The 24,191-nt window shown below is 42.2% G+C and overlaps 1 protein-coding gene across 5 annotated transcripts in view; it reads left to right on the top strand.

Annotated features, from left to right (window-relative positions):
- The window catches only part of PRSS12 (serine protease 12), a 164,596-nt gene that overhangs the window by 99,764 nt on the left and 40,641 nt on the right, over positions 1-24,191 (top strand). For all 5 annotated transcript variants that reach the window (XM_083174465.1, XM_083174466.1, XM_083174464.1 and 2 more), the window contains 2 exons: positions 10,034-10,175; positions 22,201-22,406. In XM_083174465.1, the coding sequence (XP_083030591.1) occupies positions 10,034-10,175; positions 22,201-22,406 (348 nt within the window). The remainder of the gene's footprint in view (positions 1-10,033; positions 10,176-22,200; positions 22,407-24,191) is intronic.

Consider the following 24,191-nt stretch of genomic DNA (forward strand, 5'->3'; position numbering starts at 1 on the left):
AGCATTGTTACTAAGCACTCTTCCTTTGAGTTATTTCCATCCGAGTTCTAATCAGTCAGTTACCATTTTGCTGTTCAGTCACAGTTAAAAACCATCTTCTACCAGTCCCTGGTCTCTGCCAGTGTAATCAGGGCATTATTAGTGCCACCAGCACCTATACTCAGGAGCCCAGGCTGAAGGCCACGGCCAGCATGTCAGAGGTCGCTAAGTCCAAACCCTCTAAAATCCTTATCATATAAGCATTTTGAAATGTAGTAATGGACAGTGTGACTGAATAATAAAGTTCATGAATGTTATATACTAAAGGTATCAGGTACAGAAGAGGTGGGGAAAGGAAACAGGCAGTGAGTAGAAGCCAGCCCAGGTTTCAAAGAGTATGGAAGCTATAATTGAAAGTAATTACAACAGATATACAGAAATGCCTTGTTATGGCCCTGGGTATGCCTAGCGCTTACATTGAAAATGAAAAGAAAAATAACATACTCCAACTTTCCTTGTGAACCCCCCCCCCCCCCCATACCCAATGACAGCTTGCACAGACCTCACCTTCCTCCACCACTGACCCAGTGACCCTGTTACAAACTCCATAGACAAGTGGATAGCTTGCACAGACAGCCACTGCCATCATCTCCCAAAAACAGTGACTATTTGCACAGACAGTAACCCCACACTTCTTGAGACCTGGTGACAGCTTGCACAGACTTCCACAAACCCCTTCCACCTCCCACCCCCTGCACCCAATGACAGCTTGTACAGGACCCCATCATCACTGTCCTGGTGACAGCTTGTACAGTTAACCCCAGAGCAGCACTCCTTGCACTGGTCTTCAGGACAAATCCAGCTGTTACACTGCCTGTATCCCAGAGTCGAGAGTGGCAATGGTGCAGAAGGTCCAGGGCAGGACAAACAAGGTTACATCCGTGTCTGTCTATGTGAAGAGTACTTAGCGTCGGTAACAGTAAGATGCAGTCTGATGTGAATGTTCAAATATTCTCTGTAAAGCGCTGCGAAATATGTATGCACAACATAAATGGTAGCTCAGGGAGCCTTGGTCAACAGCCAACCATCCAGCAGCTCTGTTTGAGTGCAAGACAGAAATGCCGGGAGCACGGGCTCATGTGCAACTACTCACTGGATCATCCTATGGCCACTCCACCACTGACCCAGTGACAAATGTTGGGCCCAGCTGTTGCAGCTTGCGGCCAGATCTTGGTCCTGATGAGTGTCCATAGAATGGAGTGTCATGCACTCTGAGCTGAGACGTGCAGTTCCCAAGACCCCCCCCCCCCCCACACACACTTCTCCTCTGGCCTGCTTCCGCTGGCAGACTGTTGCTAAAAGAGAATGGAGAAAAAAAAGCACACTGAAGTGGGGTTGCTTACTGGGCCAACTGGTCTATAAGTGGCTGAGCCCCATATCAAGTTGCATGCAAAATACTGTAGTTTTGCCCTGGGTCAGGGAGTCTAGAGGGGTTAAAGAAATACTAAACTTATGCATTGCAAAGCTGTGTTACTGTCACAGACATAATATTGGTCCTAACTAAAAATTGTTTAGAACCCCTTTTCTACTGCATGAGATTCCAATAAAAAAAAAAAAAAATGTTAGGATCCTGAATTATTTCTCTCTTACCATCTGGGGCTGGGTGATTATAAATCGTTACATATTACAGTTTCTGGTGAGCCTGGGAATATTAAAGTTGACATTTTAATGTTACATTCATTGTGTTGTTGGCTGGCTGCCATTTTGCACTGTAAAATGTAATTTAAAGTAGCACCAATTTCTTGGCCGTCACCGTGATATTGCTTCAGCATCAGTAGAAAAAGAATGAGGCACAAAGAGAACAAGGCATAGAAAGCTCTAACAATAATACTCTTTACACCAGTAGTAATTAAATGTATGCAGTAGAAAAACAAACATGTTTTACTCTAATGGAATTTTATTTAAAATTAATGAGAACTTCACAAAATTAATGAATTGTACAGCCCTAATTACCAATGTAAAGCTGTTTATAAGTGACTATATTCAGAAACATTGTGAAAGAATGTAATAAATTAGTAACAAAAAAAGTAATTAGATAAGATACATTGTAAGAATACAACGCACACACACATCCTCTGTGTGATGATGTAATAACAAGGAAAAAGGTAATTTTGCCTCAGAAACTGACAAGAAGATTAATTTTGTTACTTTATCCTCCCACGTACCATGGAAAAAAGCTTAACTGATCCCATGTTCCTGACCACATAAGTACAACACATGAACCAGCATGGATTCATTTTACTGTACAGTACATGCAAAAACAGATAGCAATAAAAGTTATCTGTTAATTAATTTTTTACTTTATAAAGTGTGTGTGCGGATTGTCGAATTCACGTACGTTTTTCAACAAACCGTGGCCGTTTTTGCTGATCCACTGACTTTCCGACACTCGACAGACGGTCGATCCCAGATTGAATACCCTTAAATGTTTTATGCATGCACTGAAATATGATTCACACCCTATGTTCCTGGGCAATGACTGTCATTGGTGGGAATGTGAGAGGTTGGGGACTGCATCAGCAGTCCTGAACCAGTGAACATTCTCAGCAACCATAAGGTTGTTCTAATGTCCGATGGTGCAGCAGATATTTATTTATTTATTTATTTGCAGTTTCTTATATAGCGCAGCAGATTCCGTTGCGCTTTACAATAGTAGACAGTGATAAAACAAACTGGGTAACAGACAGACTTGGTGGTTAGAGGGCCCTGTTGCAAGCTTACAATCTATTAGGTATATAGGAGGGAAACACAGGGACAGGCATCAGTAATAGCATAGCAGTCCCAACAAGTTACAAGTCCAGAAGGGAAGCTATATAATACATAAGTGCCTCAGAGGGTTATGCGTGTAGATATCTGATCACTTCTGTGATTTATTTGCGCTCATCGGAAAATTAGAGCTGTCGATGATGGGTGTCTCAGTAGGAAGCCCAAATTTGCAGCAGCAAGCACAGACCGTTTCAAAAATTATCATTCAAAAAGGTACTCTTTACCTAGAACGGCGCCCGCAATTGGAATCGCGGGCGTCGGGGGTAAAAAATCGCGGTCATCGCGGGCATCATGGGTAAATCGCGGGTACATAAAAATCGGGTGCCCGCGATGACCGCGATTTTCCCATAGGGAACAATGTTAAAAAGGCTGATTGACCGCGATTTTAATGTAAAATGCCTCAATGCCCGAGATTTGGACATAGGAATCAATGTTAAATGGGCTACAGAGCCCAAATAGGCACAATTAACCCTTAAATGTCCCCCCAATTTTTTAACGCCACCCCACGATCCACGTCAACCCGAAGCGTGGCGAGCGCAGCGGGCCCGCGAGGGGCGGCGGTACGCGTCCTCCGACCTTTTCATGCCCTACTATCCACGTCGGCGTGGAGTTGAGAATAGAATAGTGTGGCGAGCGCAGCGAGCCACCGAGGCCCAAAGCGTGGCGAGCGCAGCGAGCCCCGCGAGGGGACGCGGATACCTTCACAGGTAAACGCGTCCCTTCGCGGACTTCACAGGTGTCCGCGTCGCCACGGACACCTGTGAAGCCCGCGAGGGGACGCGTATAACTGTGAAGGTATCCGCGTCCCCTCGCGGGGCTCGCTGCGATCGCCACGCTTCGGGCCTCACTATTCTATTCTCAACTCCACGCCGACGTGGATAGTAGGGCATGAAAAGGTCGGAGGACGCGTACCGCCGCCCCTCGCGGGCTCGCTGCGCTCGCCACACTTCGGGTTGGCGTGGATCGTGGGGTGGCGTTAAAAATTTGGGGGGACATTTAAGGGTTAATTGTGCCTATTTGGGCTCTGTAGCCCATTTAACATTGATTACTATGTCCAAATCGCGGCCATTGAAGCATTGAATGTAAAATCGCGGTCACCACTAAATTTAACATTGACCCCTATGGGAAATCGCGGTGATCGCGGGCATCGCGTCGCGGCCGTTAATGTACTGCCCGCGATGCCCGCGATCACCGCGATGGGCGCCCTTCTAGGTAAAGAGTACCTTCAAAAATTATCTCTGGCCATCAAATTCCTTTTACTGTGCCCTATGGCTTACTAGCAGATCATTCTAATTCATATGCATCTTACACCAAGATAAATAATAATGAACTTGCACATTCTGGTTCAACTGTTCTGATTCATGAAATGACATTGTGCCCCAAATGACATCGTAGCTTGGTCCCCCATCGTACAGGGGGACCAAGCTAATTGCTGTAATTTGAAATATTGCAGAAATTAGTACATACAGCATCCACTTTTTAACAGTAAAGATGTAAGCAAAGAGTACGGCATATAGACCCGTGGCGTACTTTAGTGTGTTAATGGCTAGATTTTCCTTGCCGTAGAATAGTTTAACCTTAGTTCTGTGAGCATTTGGGACCCTATTTATTAGCATTATTATACTTTAAAATCATGAGGAAACGGGTATGGATCATGAGGTCTCCAGCAGTTAGGTCGACATGCAATGCATGTCATGCATTGAGTCAACACCATTATGTCGGCATGGGTCTAGGTCGACATGGGTGTAGATCGGCATGTCATTAGGTCGACACAAGCATTAGGTCAACATGGGCAAGGTCGACAGTCAAAATGTCGACATGGGGTTTTTCTGCATGACGACCCAATTCTTGTCGACCTAATGACCGTATCCTGAGGAAACAATAGTAGATCCTGATGTTAATTGAAAGAACTTAGAGCTACACACCATGGTTGCCAATATCCAATACATCCCATAGGCCACATCTATGTGAACATGCCCTCACTGAATTCTGTAGGAAAACATATTTACTCTTTCTATCCCAGGATGCACTGCTTTAAGTTTTTGCATGGATATGCAGGTTGGATGATAAAACATTGGTGAAAGACATTACTGAGAGGCGTCACAGTATAGTATGCTTATTGGCTAAAATATGTAGAAAACAAAATTGCGAAGCAGTGGTATAGTTTAACCAAATTTTGTTTAAATATATTTTTTCCTATACTTTTAATTGCTGTGCATTTTCCAGCACTATTCTTTGCTGACTGACATAGAACATCAATACATGTACATCTAATTACAAGCAAAATTAGAAGACAGTAGTATTAAAAATTTCACAATCATGTTGTGAAACAAGCCGTAAATCCGAGGATGAGTAGTTTAATAAAAGATGTTCTATTAAAGTAGTGAATGAAGGCATAGTATAGGACAGCTGGTCCAGGAATGAGGAATGATTGACACTCAGTCATCAGACCCAAGAGATTTGTAGGCTGCCAATTTCTTGCCTGAATGGCGATTTATCGTATCCTCCAATTACGTCAAGTATAACAAGCTCCAAAACTGCCACCAAATGGGACCTTGTCTATATAGTAATCATAGAAACAGCTCTATAAATATTTATTCTTTTATTAAATACTGTATGTATGTTATCATAGGTATTCTAAAATCACACCCTCATTTGACATTTATTAATGTTAAATGTATAATATGTTAAATGTACATAAATAATACTTGATTTATTCAAGATATAATTACTTCTTATTACAGTATATGATTACTTTTTCATTATATAGATAAGTAGGTCTGTTCCCCTTCAAAAGCAGCTGTGTTGATTTGATGGACTGAGATGGATTCATATCATACAGACCCTGCAGCTGGCTTCTCTAAATGAAATACGACGCCAGCAGCACATCTCCTCTATAGATAGCAATTGCAGATGTTTCATGCACTTCAAGTACATATTACCATGGGTTTGGCCACAGTGTAATTGGTTTTCCTTTCTCAGGGAATAACAAGGGCAATGATTAAGCGTGAGTTATGATAATAAAGTTGGCTTAAGTCTACTGTTTGTAACCCCAAAATGATAATAATAGGAACCAAAATATGCAAACTGTCTGTAAAGATATGCACCATCTGCACTGACCAAACCAACACATCACTGTTATATATTGTTACATGGATCATGCCAGATCATCCCAAAGTAATGAATCTGTGACATGGTCGTATTTCACACATATATTGCTTCTATATTGATGATTTTCGTATGAGTTCAGACATTATACTGTAAGTTTATTTTCCTTAACAATGCCTGAGCCAAAAACGCCCTAGTGGCAGAGTCAAATATACTCAACAACCTTAACCAACTTTAGACACAATACTAGTGTGTAGCATGTAAAATGGTCATGTTTTATTTATTTATTTATAAAATACATAGGGGTGTATTCAATCTGTGATGATATATCCCGACAGGGGAAATATCAGCACTCACCTATTCAATGCTGCCATTAACGACGGCATTGAAGGGTGCCAGAAGTCGGATCTGTTTTGTTGGAAGCGGCCGTGGATTGTCGAATTCACGGCCGTTTTTCATCAATCTGCTGCCATTTTCGAAGGATCCACACACTTTATCACACTCAACAGTCAGAACATTGAATTCCGACTGTCGAGCTACTGTTGGATCAGATGAAACCGGCCCTGGATTCTGACTGTTAGGACAATCCGACAGTCGGAATCCCGCATTGAATACCACCATAGTATCTGAGGATAGAATGGCCAACTGGCATCTGTCACGATCCGAGCTGTCAGACAGACTTTCTTACCGGCTAAGTGCCTCCGCAGGTTCAGCTTGCGGTCCAAGTGTCATCCCTGCCGGCGTCCTGTCTGCCGTGCGCCATCATTGCTGCCATCCTCCAGTCCTCTCAGCGCTGCTGAGTCCGCAGCTGCGCGGCGCACCGCTCTCCTGTCTCCCAGTGACAGTATCCAGTGCACGGCAATCCGTCTGTCCGCCGCCATTGCTCCCAGTATCCAGCATGGCGTGCACAAACATACTTTCCCGCCATAGCAGACATGGGGGCTGCCATGTTCTTCCCAGTCACATGTTTGCTCTGTCCAATCCTGAGGGTTCTGATCTCCCAGTCATACCTGCCCGGCCAATCCTGGCCACTCAGTGGGTATAAGTATGCTGGGAGCTCTCAGAACCTTTGCTAGTGCTTCAGTTGTCTCCAGTGTATGGTCAGCTGTCCTTGTCTCCGTGCAAGTGTATTTCCTGCTGGTGTTGTCTCCTATGCTGCAGTGTGTTCCAGGTTGTTCCATCTCCTGTGAAGTCCAGGTTATTCCATTGCCTGTGATCCTGCCTCTTCAGCCCAGCGATCAAGCCTAGCTCCGGGACTCTGGTCCTTCCGATGCTCCAGCATCACCCACCATCGATGTTCCATCATCGCCTGTAAAATCCGATACTCCGGATCTCCAGCTGTCAAGCTTCCGTCCGTCATTCCGGACCCACAGTTCCACATCCGATACTCCGGATCCGATGTTCCACCATCGATACATTTCATCAGTCATCTGTAAAGTATTGCTATCTGCATAGACTGTATCACCATTCCTGCATACTTTACTGCCTGTCATATTACAACCATCTGCTAAATAAACTCGGTTGTATTTTACTCTTGACTACTCATTGGCTCCGGGTGCACTGTCGCGCATTCCATGCGCAAGGGTCCTCTCCAACCTCCCCGGTTCAGGAACCCGGTCCAGGTCCCCACCAGAGGTCTCTGTCTCGTCGACTCAGACCCCTGGTGTGACAGCATCTTAGCAAAGGATGATCTCAACAACGACTTGCAAGGGCCAATTATTTGGCAAATATCTAACATTTATATTAGTCCATCAGAGTACAGCAGAGTAGTGCCTCTGACCCCAGTAGGTTACCCAGTATATTGAATGCCGAAAGATGGCCATGGTACTGCTATTCTTTCCCATCATGCAAGTTTCTAGAACTAGGCCTGCCACCATATCGTAACTACACTAAACCCATTAAAATCTCCAAAATGATATTCAAAAACAAAAAGACCCCTTCATACTGTATGTAAGGTGGATTATCTTCTCTCCTAAATAGATTGAAATCTTGAAATTAAAGGGTATTTAACAACTAAGCCACCAAAGTAGGTAATGATGTGTACTAAAACAGAATTAATATTCGTATGGGTCTTCCCAATGCAAACCACACCTTAGCTAGAACAGGAACACCAAGAATGATAAAATACCAACAACAATCTGGCAAAAATTTAACAATTGTCTCCATATCCATTGGAATTCCAAAGGTTAAGCCTTATTGTCTGGTATTCCTCCTAAATCCATAATGAAATGATATGAGGCCCAAATAGGGTAGCCCAGCACAAAGGACAAAGCATAAGGAAATCTCAGTACATACCATGAAAATCCACCACCTATTGAAGAACACCTTTTTATAAAAAAAGAAGGTTCAGAGATCAGAAAAATAAAGTAATAGCCTACAAGCCAAATGGTCCTGAAATTCAATTTCCTGCCTGTAAAAGCAAAGTAAAAGAATAATGGCCAAGGTGAAAACTTGAAAAACTTGCAATCAGGCTGCATTGCCATGGAAAATAGAGAACATAAGGTACTTCTTTACTTTCACGGCGCCAGCATGGCGCCGCGCGTACTTCCGGGTTACGCTCGCCACTAACTAAGTAAAATAAACTAAGTTAACGCCATGCCAACATGGATAGTTCATACCTCCACTATCCATGTTGGCATGGAGTTGATTTTAATTAGCGTGGCGAGCGTAGCGAGCCACCGAGCCCGCAGCGTGGGCGAGCGAAGCGAGCCCCGCAAGGGGACTCTGACGCGCGGCGCCATGCTGGCGCCATGAAAGTACAGAAGTACCGAACATAATTATTTAGGAAACATATGTATATGTAGTAATTATAAGAAACAGATTTCCAGTGCAGTTGGAACTGCACTTTAATCTCAGACACTGAAAATCCTGTCAACACAGCAAATGTACAGTAATGGCCCCAAGTGTGGGCACTGTACTCTGAGAGCACAGGTACACCATTGAAAATGAAAAATTGATCTTCAAAATTGGCACATTACTTGTGATCAGGATGTCATCGTCATGGACTAGCTTGAAATCCTGCAGAAGGACGGTATGGTACTTCATGTACAAAACCAAACAAATCCTTTCATCATAGAAAGGGCACAAGGACACCCACCACCTTAACCAAGTGAGCCAGTCTTTGAATGATGTATCCTGCACGAAAAGGGTATGAAGCAACTTCAAGGGTACTACCAATTCATCAATGCAAAGAGCCCAGTGAAACACCATCAAAAAGTTGGAATGAAACAACACAACTTGATAAAGGGAAGAAAATACTGAACAACAATGTGCAAAAGATTAGCGAATAAATCAGTTCAAATACGTTGCCTACAGTTATACAGTAGCGATGACTTGGGCTCTTTTGGATAATAAAAAGCTAAAAAGAGCCCTAATATAAATAAGAAATTAGATGATGCCCAGTTTGACATCTAAAACATCATGGATAGAGAACATGCTCCAATTGAGACCAGTTAATAGGTGCTCAACATCCCAAGGGCCACTGAAAGATGTGCTAAGGGGCAGAGGCATACCTAGATATTCGTAGGCCCCATAGCAAAAGTTTGTAAGGGCCCCTTATTTAGCAACTGATGGTAATAAATGTATGTAAAACATATTACTTAGACAGCCCTTTAGCTTTGGGCCCCATAGCAGCTGCACCCCTTGCACCTATGGTAGTTACGCCCTTGCTAAGGGGCACCGCAATGATGTTAAAAATAATACAAAGCCCCTAACTTGGTTTGACCCTTTGGCCATGAACTAGGATAGCAAAGATATTGTCAACTAGGCATCTTGAATGAGCACTGTACAGTACAGTAGATATCTTCTTATTTAGTTTAACATATTTCCAGGTTTTATTTTATATATTTACATCTATAATGTAAGTCTTTAAATGTGCTTCACAGCTTAACAACTTCATATATAAAGAACAGTAGAACTACTGCATTGCATTATTCATGAATAGTGTCCTATTGAGTAAAAGATTAACACTAAGAACTGTTATTTTTTCGCTAAAAGATGAATATAATGTTTAAAGAAAAAAATATATTTGCATTTTAAATAGCTCTTTTGTTTCATACCTTCCACACATTTATCCTGTATGCGTCCCTTTGTCTTTTTCTCACTATGGATGTTCTTCCAGGTCCTCCTCTGAGGTTGATGGATGGTGAAACAAAGAAAGAAGGGCGTGTGGAGATTTATCTCAATGGCCAGTGGGGCACAATCTGTGATGATGGATGGACCGATAAGGATGCGTCTGTTGTATGTCGGCAGCTTGGCTACAAGTAAGTCCAACGCCTTTTGCAGCTACATTCTGGGCATACAATATTTTTCAAAAGGACTAAATTAAACATTTTAAATCTTTGGAAAAATAAAGCATTAATATGAATAACTGCTTTATGTGACAATATATAATATATAAGAGTAGCAAATCATACTAATGAAACAAACATTGATTCTTAGGAAGCATCAAGTAATGATTCTTACTACAGATATTGCCAATCTTATAGTTGCGGCGATCCGGGCCGCAACGATACTTGTTTGATGTGCCAAATTTTCACCTGCTGTGCAGAATGGCCATGCTGAGATATAGCGAATGCATTTCTATGCTGCCGAAACTAAGGCCTTTGCGCCAGTCGCCAATCGCCATGGGAGTCGCACATGATGATCGGCGCAACAATGGTGAGCGTGGCTACATCTGTATGTAAGACATGGCTTTTTAGACTTCATGTACAACTTTCATGCATTACAAGATTTTACTATTGGTAAAACAGGGAAATATATTTTATTTACATTTTATTTGCACCCAAATTTGCACCCACATATTTCTAAACTTAGTGGTAGCAGTTTGATTCTAATTTACAGTGCTGGAAATGTATATTTATTGTATAGTTACAAAACCACCAGCCATACATTGCACATAACTGATTATTTTACTGTATCTATGCAATTAAATAAGGATGAAGCTCAGTTACTGCCATGTGCCCATAGCCAAATTAAGGGAAGCACCTTTCTAGAACACATTGACATCAATAGCTCTCCCTCTAGTGCAGCAACATAACCAGGCAGCCAGAATTTGAGCAGGGCTGCCACAAAATGGAGGTTCACACCCTTGCCAAGCCAGTTGCTTACCTATCTGTGCTGCACACAGCGACACATCCGGTTCCATCGGGCATCCTGCGCCAGCTGCCTAACTGCGGTGCCAGTCTGTGTAATCTCAGAGGCTGCAGCCTCTGCAGCTGCCGGAGATCCCACCTATTCCAGCCATGGACAGCACCATAACAGTCTCGGCCAGCTGACCGTTCAACTCCCAATCCACAGCCTGGTTACTGTCATGTGCCTTTCAGCACCAATCTGCTGGTAGCCTGGGATACATCCCCAGTGCTTTGTTGTCTGTTGTCTTCTGACCATCAGAGAGTTCCTGTGTTTCTCCTGTTTGGATATTTAGAGAAAGTGCAGTTTCCATCCATTGAACTCCCTGGCTCCAGAGGCTATCCTATGTAGCTGTCCTGGGATTCCTCCCAAGTATCCTTCTGTTTTCTGGTAACAGTTTATCGCAATTTCATTACTGGTACAGCATTCATTCCAGATATCTAGTATAGCTGGTACTTCAGGCTCTTCAGCTATTCGGCCTCTCTACCATTGCAGCCTTCCCAGCATTCCAGAAATTATGACTCTGCACTCATCCCAGTTTAACAGCATACCATTACCATACCTCCCAACTTTGCCCGAGTAGGATGCAGGACACTGTCGATGCGCGCCCTAGGCGCGCCCAAATTTTTTGGGGCGTGGCCTAATTTTGGGGCGTGGCCTATATGCGGAGCTCTCCCGAGAGGCCACGCCCCCATTTTGCCGCTATGGGGGCATGACCCAGAGGCTCTGTGAGCCTCTAGCCCTGCCCCCAGCCCCCTGCGTTTATTCCCCGCTGTTTAGCAGCCGACAGGGGGGACTCCCAACAGCCCCCCCTCACCACGGGACACTGCCGGCCGCGGGAGGAACAGCGGGACAGGTCTTGATAATCGGGACTGTCCCGCTAAATTCGGGGCTGTTGGGAGGTATGCATTACCAGCATAGCACACCTTTCTGTATAGCTGGTACTGCAGTCTCTCCGGCAATCCTGCCTCTTCGCCACTTCCAGCTTCACTGCATTCCATTACTGGCACAGCAAGCATTCCTGTAAAGCTGGTGCTGCAGTCTCTCTGGCAATCCTGTTACTTTGCCACTGCAGCCACTCTAGCAATCCTGAACTACCGGACCTGTGCTCATTACAGTTTCCCAGCCTATTATTACTGGAACAGCACATATCCTGAACATCCCACCAAACCATCAGAAAAACAGAAAAAGCAGAATGTCCCAAGGCGCAGCCCTGAAGTCCTTGCAGCATCAACTTTAATGGAGGATCACTGGAAGACCTCCTTTTGTAGAAATCTGTAGCTAAAAAATATCATTGATGGCGCTTGACTCCGTGTCAGTTCATTCAGAAAGTCAATGGATTAGTGGGGTATACAGGGGAGAGAGATTATAGCGTACCAAACTCACAAATGAATAAGTGAGATCCCGTGTTTCAAGGTATCTTGGGGAGAGAGATGAGGGAAAGGTGACCCTTAAAAAGATACCTTGATACACCGGATCTCATTAATTCATTTGTGAGTTTGGTACGCTATCATCTCTCTTCCCTGTATACCCCACTGATTCATTGAATTTCTGAATGAACTGACACATTGTCTTTTCTCCCCTATGATTACAACTCATCACAATACATCACACGGAGTCAAGCGCCATTAATGATATTTTTTTAGCTACAGATACCACCAAACCAGTCATCACTGTCCCGTCTGTGGAAAGATCTACCTTAAACCAGACACTTTCTGCCTAAAGACCCCAGGTCACAGCCCAGCAACTAGTCAAGTGTAACCACTTATCTAATGAGAGTGTTTGTATCTAAAGAGAAACACAAACACACACACACACACACACACAGAGTCCTCCTGAGTCCTGTCCCATTGTGTAACTAGTACAAAGGCTGCTTCTATTCTTATATTTCAACTACAAGACAACTTTATAAAATAGTTTTCTCTGAATTAGGTGAAGCTATACACAGTACCCAGATATTATTAAAATATTAGTTTAAATAGCATACACACCATTGGTTTAAATTTTATATAAACAATCCATACCTACCACCATGACCCATTCCAAGAAGGACAACATGTTCTCTAACTGGTCTTCCATCTTAATATACAGTAGGATTCACCTGTGATGAAAAGCCTTTCTTATCAATTGAATAGTTCAACACAGGTGACACCAATCATAAAATAAGAGGGAAGTCCAGGTAGAAAGCATTTTGTCCATCCTGGAAAGGGTCATGTTGGGAGGTATGCACGATCTAAGATACATTCCCCCTTCCCACTGACCCCCCCTGTCTTAAGTGCCCGTGCCCCATCAAGGCTTAATATGGTCCTACATGTGTCTATTTCTTGATTTGATCCCTTCTGAAGCCTCCTGTGTGGGGACGTAGTTTCTGGGACATCTGGATGTATACATTGCTCCTGTAGGGACCAGAAACTCAGAGGATGACCCATTATGATAGGCATTTTATGCTGTCCCAACTATGAAGTAGAGCGGTCTTACTGGTCTTTGTTCAAAAACAGCCATCCTAAAAGTATGTTTACCAATCTATTACATATAGTGAGCTGCCAAAGTTTCAGTTGTACAGTATATTTATTATTATTAATTTATTAACAGTTTATTATATAGTGCAGCATATTCCATTGCGCTTTACAGTAGGAGACAGTTATACAACAAACTGGGTATTTACAGACAGTCAAATGTATGAGGGCCCTGCTCGCAAGCTTACAATCTATAGGGAAATAGGCATTAGTTCCACCAGAATGCAAAGGTTCCTGGTGTGTTGTATGATACGGTGACCCAGAAGTTTGGCCATGGGTCAGTAGGATGAAAAATGTGAAAAAGAAAGAGAGTGGATATATGTGGTCTACAGTGGGGATGTGATTAGATAGGAATGGTATATGAAGGTTAGGTGGCTGGTTCTGGAATTTGGTAAGCTTGCCTGAAGAGTTGAGTTTTCAGGGAACGCTTGTAGGTTTGGAGACACAAGGAGAGTCTTATTGTGCATGGGAGAGCATTCCACAGAGTGGGTGCAGCCAGACAGAACTCCTGCAATCGGGAATGTTAGCGAGTAATGAGTGTGGATGAGAGACGCAGATCTTGTGAGGAGCGAAGAGGTCGGTTGGAAGATATTTTAAGATAAGAGATGTATTTTGGTAGTTTGGTTTATGGCTTTGTGTGTGAGTAAAAGAATTTTGTAATGAATACGGTAGAATATTATTAACATGATTTACATCTGCATATGTATTTTCAGCACATAACATATTCCTTTTAATGAAATATACAGCCCAGCAACAGATGTGTAATTAAATGTATTCTTTTATATGAAATATACAATTATAGGTTCATTCTGTTCTTTATATTCTAATTTCAGAAAACAATGTTTAAATCTAAATAATAGGTATATATACAAATACTTTACTGCGTAAGTCATAGTTTTGGTAAGAAAGCCATAAGTAAACAAAGATTATGTGTGTACTCCACATTTCTGTTTACAAATAGAAGTAGCTTGAGCATCAGTAATTTTGGGGTATAGCCTCATTATGTACCTTCATTCCTAATACTGTATTAGTACAGTGACTGAACAGCATTAGCATTATCTACAGATTGAATGATTATGGTCTTTACTGCAAATCGCTTTCTAATGGGCATTCCATGATTCTGAGCTGCTGAATGGAATTAACAAAAATGTTTTAAAAAAAACCCAGTATAAAATATAAGTTAATTGTAAACTAAAATATTTATCCTTTTGTACAAATATGTACAAAGGGAAATCTAAAAGGAGAATTATTAAAGTTCAGAGAGAAATAAAGTAGAGAGATAATGTATTAACCAATCAGCTTCTGTCATTTTTTCAAACATTGCCACATTGGTAAGTATTGCCTCTCTCTTCACTTTGAAAAAAATGTCTCCCTAAGGAGGTTATTCTGGTTCACTCGGAAAGGCACAATCACTCTCTAATGGACAAAACCATGCTGCACTGCACGTGGGGCTGATGTAACATGTGCAGAGAGAGTTAGATTTCAGTGATTTACAGTATTGTTTCTATGCAGGGTAAATACTGGCTGCTTTATTTTTACACTGCATTATAGATATCAGTGTAAAGTACACCCTCCACCCAAATTTAACTCTCTCTGCACAAGATACATCAGCCCCACCTGCAGTGGATTTGGTTTTGTCCATTAGAGAGTGATTGTGCCTTTCTGAGTGAATCAGAATAACCCCCTAAATGTTAACTTTTGTGTATGGTGACTTAGCTATCATCAATTTTTTTACTTTACCCAGCTTAATTTAACATCTCTGTTTTTTACCCTTTAATTTGAAGATGGTATATAAGCCTTGTATCTGCTGTAGGAACAATGCATTCACAATGTAACCTTTCCTAAAATGTTAGAATGTCTGAATAATGAAGTGTGAAAAGGAAGATTTCCTCAGCACTTCACCATTAATGGAAAACACAGACATTGGGGATTTTGATTGTAGATACAAATACGTTATAAGAATACAGTCTTCCCCAAGGCAGCATTGTAGCTTTCTATGCGTTTTCCATACACTTTTGATAATTACAACAAATAGGCGCTGTTAAAACAGACTTGTATCAAATAAGCTTTCTGAACTACAATGAAATGCTGCAGGGCTGGAAACGGCATTAACAAAGTCCTCCTCATCCATCCTATCTTGTGAGGGTTACTGGAAACCGCAGCTTTTTGCCTGCAAGCCAACAATGTCATTATGTGAGGCAGAGTAAAAGCGAACAGCCTGAATCCCATTAGAGGACTGTCTTCCAAATTAGAAAAGAGCCATTAAGACCCTAAATATATCAGGATATCTAATTGCAGTGCAGTCATGCATCACATGAGATCACACACATTATCAGTTGTATTACATAATGTCTGAAGACTGGCTACAGGATTAAACAACATGTAGCCAATTTAAGAGTGGAGTGGAATCAGGGGTGATATGTTTGACGTGTCTGACACGGAACTTAATAGATGTTATATCTGAAAGTCCTGTCTCCGAGAAGGAAATGCAATAAATGTCATTTTTTGTCATGCTGCGTGTAATTTACTGCTGCTATTTTTTTCTGTATGAGCCAGTGCAGGTATATATCATTAATATACTGAGCGACTTGGTAGATTTCATATTACTAAGAAACATATTACTATAGCAATGCTGTTATTTGTTTTTTTCTCCTATGAACATACCTGCACTTGTTACTAATAGGTTACAGCAACAGTTTATATAATATTGTTATTTTATGGTGAGTACACCACTACTTTCTTGCTCTGACCTCTTCACAAGGCGTATGAACTTACCCTTTCCACCTACGCTCTTTGGGCCTCATTTGCAAAGTTGAAGAATTTTGTTTTGCAGTGCATTATAATTGGTACCAAAGCACCACATTATTTATTTATTATTTATTACCAGTTATATATATAGTGCACACATATTCCACAGTGCTTTACAGAATATATGAACATTCACATCAGTCCCTGCCCCAGTGGAGTTTACAATCTATATTCCCTACCACATGTACACGCAAACAGACAGTCTAGGGTTCATTTTGTTGGGAGCCAATTTACCTACCAGTATATTTTTGGATTGTGGGACGAAACCGGAGTACTTGGAGGAAACCCACACAAGCACGGGGAGAACATACAAACTCAGCACGTTAGGGTCATGGTGTGAATAGAAGACATGACCTCAGCGCTGTGAGGCAGTAATGCTAACCACTACACCATCTGTGCTAAGCCTTAGGAGAATGCTCACATTCTGATACAAGGATCTGTCCCCAGGAAAGCATTATGTGCCTAATCTTGTGTAATTTACAGTATGTTCTGACTATGAATGTGCTTAATGATAAGAGTACAGATCTAGTAAATGTGACCTTGGAAATGTATTTGTGGTATCCTGTGGGTGGTTTTACTGCCGGCATAGAGGGATCAGGTGTTTTTGCCATATTAGTTGTATTCAATAGGGATTTTCTGTGGCATCATTATAATTTATTAAAATGTATAACAATATGTTTTTTTTTACTATTATTATAATCACTTTTATGGTGCTACAAGAGACCCACAGCACCAGTGGCATATTTTTACACCTCCCAAAAACTGGGTAAAAAAAATCAATCCTATTTTTTCTTCCCAAAATGTTTGGGAGTAATTGGTTTCTCCGCATAAAGTGCACATTAAAAAAGTAAAATTCTATTTATTGAAAATATGGGCATCAGCCTGACCCTGTCACCCCTGGGGACATGCAGGAAAGAAATTGCAGCCTGCTGCTGACATTCTGGGGAAATGTACTAAGATGGAAGTTCTGTTTCACATGGGATGCTGAACCAATCAGATACTATCTACTATATAACAGAAAAGAATGGGAAAGGTCACTTATCGGGCGCTTGAGGGACTTTGTTCTGCGCTGTGGTCTCCGAAATCTTGAATGTTCCTGTTTGCCGTATATGTCCGGCCGTCCTCGTTGTCCGGCGCTGCGAGGCTCGGTGGCACCTTCTTCCTCCAGCTGCCAAAGTGGGGAGTGCACTCCCCACTTTGGCAGCTGGAGGAAGAAGGTGCCACCGAGCCTCGCAGCGCCGGACAACGAGGACGGCCGGACATATACGGCAAACAGGAACATTCAAGATTTCGGAGACCACAGCGCAGAACAAACTCCCTCAAGCGCCCGATAAGTGACCTTTCCCATTCTTTTCTGTTATATGGTGTATTGGTGAAGGTTTATTTGAGGAACCTTAGTGGAAAGGGCACTAATTAGGCAGCTATATGCGCAACAGAACCGCTCTCTAAACTTCTGTTCACACAGATACTATCTACTGTATTATCTTCTACATGGTTCTAAATAGATAAGATGCTGATTGCTTGTCCATAGCAACATCTCATAGAGAGAAATAGAAATCGCATCTTGGTAAATGTTGGACTACTATCTGTCGCCTATCTGCTAAGTCTCTCATCCCACAAAAGAATACTAACTTTAGCATCTGGGTAAAATACTAGGCAGTACACAGTGCTAGCTAGATACAGGGGTGTCAAACACAAGGCCCGCGGGCCAAATCCGGCCCACCAGACCTCTTCATGAGGCCCGCGCAGCCGCCGCCGCCAGCCTTCACCTTTTATTCTCGATTTTTTTTTAAACAAGAAAGCCGCCTCTTCAGCGCATGCACGGCAGCCTACAAGCCAGAGAACGTCTGCCCTCTAGCGCAGTGCCGCCGGTCGTCAACCCCTCCTCCGCTCCCACCTGCTGTATAGGAGCCAGAGAGAGGAAAGAGCAGGTCCGTCGTGGTGAATGGTGCTGTAATAAATGGTATTTCTACACAAATTACATCGTAAAATGTAAGCTCACAAGCACATTACAAAGAAACTATACTATACTGTAATATATATTATTGAACATGTATGTTTCTTGACCAGCATCATGCTAATCACTTATCTTCATTTAAATGTGTTTATGGATCTCTATCCCACACTCAGTAATTGTTCCGCTCCTGCTCACTTCTCACACCTTCACTTAATACTGAACTTGACTCACTTGCTCCCAGGAATCTTTAACTCAATGTTTCCTGAAGTCTGGATACAGCTGCACAGGACTACTATTGGCTGGATATCATCTTAGACTTGGAACAATCTCTCACACTCTTCACATTGCCATGAATAAAAACCCAGTAGTGTTATTGTTTGCAATACATTTAAACTGGAGCTACAGGAGCAGCATTTAAAGTCATTAAAATATTTTATTTTGCCTGGATTACACACCACCATAATCCATTTATATATATTTTTATTTACAAAACCACAGATGCTTGGCTCTCACCATTGTCTAGTCTTATAGTTTTACATTATACTGTGATTTGGGGCAGTACGGATGGTGTACTGGTTAGCATTACAGCCTCACAGCACTGAGATCATGGGTTTGATTCCCTAACTCTCCCCGTACTTGCGTGGATTTCCTCCAGGCACTCTGGTTTGATTTCCTCTCACAGCCCCCCAAAATACTGGTAGGTTAATTGGCTCCCAATAAGATAAACAATAAAACAAATGTGTGCATGTACAGTACATGGAAGCTCCATGGAAGCTTCTGGTTCACTATCAAAGGCACAATCACTCTCTAATGGACAAAACCATGTGCACTGCAGATGGGGCAGATGTAACATGTGCAGAGAGAATTAGCTTTGGGTGGGGTTTGTACCTCAAACTGATATCTACAGTATATTGCAGTGGAAAAATAAAGCAGCCAGTATTTACCCTGCACAAAAACAATAAAACACCCAAATCTAACTCTCTCTGCACATGTTACATCAGCCCCACCTGCAGTGCATATGGTTTTGTCCATTAGAGAGTGATTGTGCCTTTGCGAGTGAACCAGAATAACCCCCCATGTACTGCAGGCATGTCCAAACTATGGGCGGTATTCAATGAGCCTGATTCGTCATGTTTTTATGGCGAATTTGTGCTGTTTGGCGAATTTTTGACAAAAACGGTGAATCACCCTATTCAATGACCACATGGCGAATACATTTGAAGGTTTTTTTCGCCATGATTCACCGAGTAGCAATCGCTATCTTTTTATGGAGAAGTGGAATGTGAACTTTTAAAATAAAGTGGTTTTTTTTTTACATTTGGTGTCTAAAAATCAGGAATTTTATTCTGAGGAGGGGCATGCTACTTTTATTTATGTGATGTAAGCACATGAATATATATTTAATTTAAAAAAAATATATATTTTTTTTTTTACACAGCAGCCAGCAGGGGGCGCCGGAGACGAGCCGCTCATTACATATTCATATATTCACTGCACCCGATTGTTACGATCGGGTATAGTTAATATACGCGGCCCCCTGCTGGCACCCCCGGGGGGCAGCCTGTGCTGCCTGGCACCCGGGGAGCCCACCTGCCCCCCACAAACGTTCAGGGGCAGGCAGAGAGACTTCCATCTCTCTGCCTGGCACCCTCCTCAGGCTCCCTGCGGCATTCGTCGCAGGAGCTCTTATTCGCCTGTCAGGGGCAGCGAGCCCCTGACACGTTGAATACCGGAGCCCGCCGGCTCCGGAACGTGGCGAATGTGCAGCGAATCCTAAAAAGGATTCGCTGCACCTCGCAGGTATTCACATTGAATACCGCCCTATGGCGCTCCAGCTGTTGTGAAACTACAAGTCCCATCATGCCTTGCCACAATTTTGCTATTATGGAATGCTAAAATGACAAGGCATGCTGGGATGTGTAGTTTCACAACAGGTGGAGGGCCACAGTTTGGACATGCCTGATGTACTGTATGTCCATTGGTCCTGGTCAGTACATGCATTGTTTGCAGCTTGCTTCTCTATTGCATAAGCATAATCTCTAGATCAGACAGTGTTAACACTGGTAAAGTGAGTGTTACCAGGCTTCTGCTGGTATAATTGAGTAAACGCACTGCTACAGTGATGTTGGCAAGTGCTCTGGTCTACTGTTATACATAACATGATGAATTTAGTGCATTTTTGCCAATCATTTCTGGAGAAGGTAATTACCTGGAAGTGCTGTAATTAATTGCCATTTACTTCCCATGGTTGTAGTGATCTTCATTAGAACACATCTTTCCCTATATAAGATTACCATCAGTTTAATAGAATGGGATATTTTCCAAGAGAAACATTTTATAAACATAAATATTGCACAAGGAATGACAATGAGACAGACACAAATGTGTTTTAGATTCATTGTTTGGTTCATTTCAATTATATAAAAAAATCTGATAAGAACCCACTTTGACAAAGAAGTGTTATTTCTGGGTTAAGGCACAGCTTACATAATGGGGTAATTCTGGTCCACACATGTTGCGAATGTCGCAGCGTTGCATGTGGACTAAACGCCGCCAGCCACTAGCAGGTTTGGCAAGACATCCATTTGCAGCCTATGGGGCGACATCCACATCATTCGATGGTCACCGACCGTCAAATGATGTGGAAGGTACAGGCATATATAAGTGACTCTAAGGTCCCTTAGATATGCATTCACCCTCAACAGGAACAGGGAGGGCAGCTGACATCCGTTGATGTCAGTTCCCGGCCCCCGGGATCTGACATCAACGTGTAGTATATCAAGTCTATTATCTTAATATTAGGAATGAAATGAATACAGTTGTGGAATCTTGTTTTATGATTGTGAATACCATGAATAAAAACATTGTTATCTTAAACCGACATTTTTATCCTTTATGAGGTGTAGCCCAATATAGGGCAGCTTATCGGTTCTAGGCGTTGAACAGCATTATCGCCATCTAAACCTTCTGTGTTTATCCTTTTCTTTCTTCCACTAGGAGGGGGGTCATCTAGAAGTGCTGCTTAGCTCTCAATAGCGCAAAATAGGGGTAATTTTTTGTATATATAATATATATATATATATATATATACTGTATGCCATTCTCTTCTATAGTAAGGTCCAGTGAGTTGTCAGCTGCAGCCATTACATTGGAGCTCTGAGTGAAGTTCAATTCAGTTCTTGGTAGATTTCTGACCTCTGGCACTCTGTGTTTTAACATCAAGCAGAGCTGCAATGTGATTTTGGAGCAGAGCTGTTATTTTGTCCCAAATATAAAACTATAATTGAGGAGGACTGCATCTGTCAAGTTTCATGTATAAAAATACTGGGCAGAACAGGTTGCTTTTAAAGGGTCAGTAAAATTGACCTTGATAAGAATTTCTGTGATAATACTGAGCAGAACACATCAAAGAATTACGGTACACTAGAAGTCAGTTGCTTTTCCAGGAATCAATACAAAAAAATTGAACAACTGTCAACATATTGATTACTGCACATCGTATTATAGCCATGTTTTTTTTAAAACAATTTGTTCAATTATTAAATTTCCCGCAGCTATTCCTGATAAGGGAAATAGTGACGGGGCCCTATTCAATGCTTTCATCCCGACAACTTTAAACAGGGATCTCGGCAGAACTTTCTGGTCGTTTCTTGATGATTTCTGGACGTTTCTCGCGGCCACGCCCCCTTTTTGGCGCTTGGTAGGTGGGACATTGAATCCCGCCTGCCGAGCTGACGTCAAGCCGGCCGAGAACGGGACCGGGTCACCAGATTGAATACCCCCCTTAGAGGTCATTGCTTCATAGGATTCACGTGTGATTTTTTTATGTGAACAACAAGGTTTCAGTAACTAATCATGGCATAACTGATATTTCAGGGGCCCAGCGAAGGCCAGGACCATGGCTTATTTTGGAGAAGGAAAGGGGCCTATTCATGTGGATAATGTTAAATGTACAGGAAATGAAAGATCTTTGGGAGACTGTATCAAGCAAGATATTGGAATGCACAACTGCCGCCACAGTGAAGATGCTGGAGTGATCTGTGATTACCTAAGCAAGAAGATGGCCATGGTTGGTCCTAAAGGTATAGTTTGACTTTCTGGATGTAAAAAGATCAGATAATATTAGTGTTTACTTTCCAGTGCTACTATATGTGTTATATGGGGCCACGACACTAATGTGTGTTGCAGTTTGACCACAAAGGAGACAAACCTGTTTCCTACAAAATGTAGTGACACAATAGTCCAATAATGTGTGGTGTAAGGCAGAATATAGTAGAATGTGAATTTACCACAGTTTATAAGGCACACTCACTGTAATTGGCAGCAATTTTTTTTTTCATTTTGGCCTCCAAATCAGCAGATACTGTTTCCGATTCAGTGATGGGAACAGTGGGAAATGGAGCTAGCGGCAGTGTGTGGCATATTTAGAATCCAGACATTGCTGGCAGCTTGGGCTATTCTATTGTGTTGTAAAATATAATAAAAAAGCCTACCTGATGAGATCTCATCCTACCCCTTTTCCCAGCAAATGGCTTCACTGCCATACTGGTTGTCTTTAAAGGCGAGAATGCCCTTACAAACCTTTGCCTTGGGGCCTACAAAGTATCTAGTTATGCCCCTGAACCTGCTCATTGTAATGTGGTATAAAATGATGCAGGGCATTATAATGTTACATAATATAAAGTAGGGAACTATTGTGTGGTATAATATGAAGTGGAGGCACTATAGTGTGGCATAATATGAACTAGGTCATAATGTGAATTGGGGATTTTGTGTTTTGACCATGAATACAAATACTGTACAGTCAGAACTTACAGTTTAAAAATAAAATGTACTAACCATTGGGTTTGATATGCCAGTGTTATTGATGGCGGGTTAAGTATTGAAGGCCAGAATCATGTTCGATGAAAATAGATGTTTTGACCATGAACCATTTTGGTTTCCAAACCCCTGAAAAACTGCAATTTAGTACTCTTGCCCTATATGCTACTGTATTGTGAGTTGGATGTAATGTATCTTGCAATTTTAATCTGGCAGGCATCCAAACCAAAGGTGTCACATCATTATTAAATGAAAAACATAATTTGTAACATTTACGTCTCTCAGCAACTCAAGAAAAGGTGCATTGGGAAGATGCCTGACTCATGTATGCATGCCCAATCTACACTAATTTCTATGCAGTCACACTGATCAACCTTTCAACATGTGCAATATACATGATATTGTTTAGCATAAACATCTATTCATAAGGGTGCATACGGAGGCTGGATCATTTCATGGTCTCCTACCATTGAATGATTTTTCCCCTGTTCAGAAATATATGTTAGTCTTGACTGACCTATATTGCGCCATCTGGTCCGAGAACGGGGCGGGTGGCAGCTGCCCGTCTGCGATTGCATGGGGATGCCCTGCGTTTTCCTGAGTGCACCCAGCTTTTTATAGGAACACCAGGAAATGGTGGGTGTCCCCATGCGCCATCCCCCTGCCCGCCTTAATCCAGCCCCACCCCCTTTGCAACTGCCTGTGCAAATTGCTGAAGGCATCCGCACAGCAGCCCTGCATATTTGCATATGCAAATAGTGTAAACATCGGTCCTCTGAGCGAGTACGCTGGGGACTGAACAGAATGACCCCCTAAGTATAAATGCACAGATGTAATATGCATTCACTAAAAAAACACAACTGAGTGCATATAAAGAGTTAAATGACTAAAAAAAAAGAATACAAGCAAGTTTCATGCAGCTCAGTAACGTTAGCGTCTTCCAATTTCTTAATACCGTAATTTGTTTTGTTATACTCAGTGCTATTGAGTATTTAAAAATTGGAATATTTCACTAATATATCATGTACAGTATAACTCTCCTTATG

Source organism: Crinia signifera, chromosome 1 (genome assembly GCF_055691185.1).
Source record: "Crinia signifera chromosome 1, ASM5569118v1, whole genome shotgun sequence".
NCBI lineage: Eukaryota > Metazoa > Chordata > Amphibia > Anura > Myobatrachidae > Crinia > Crinia signifera.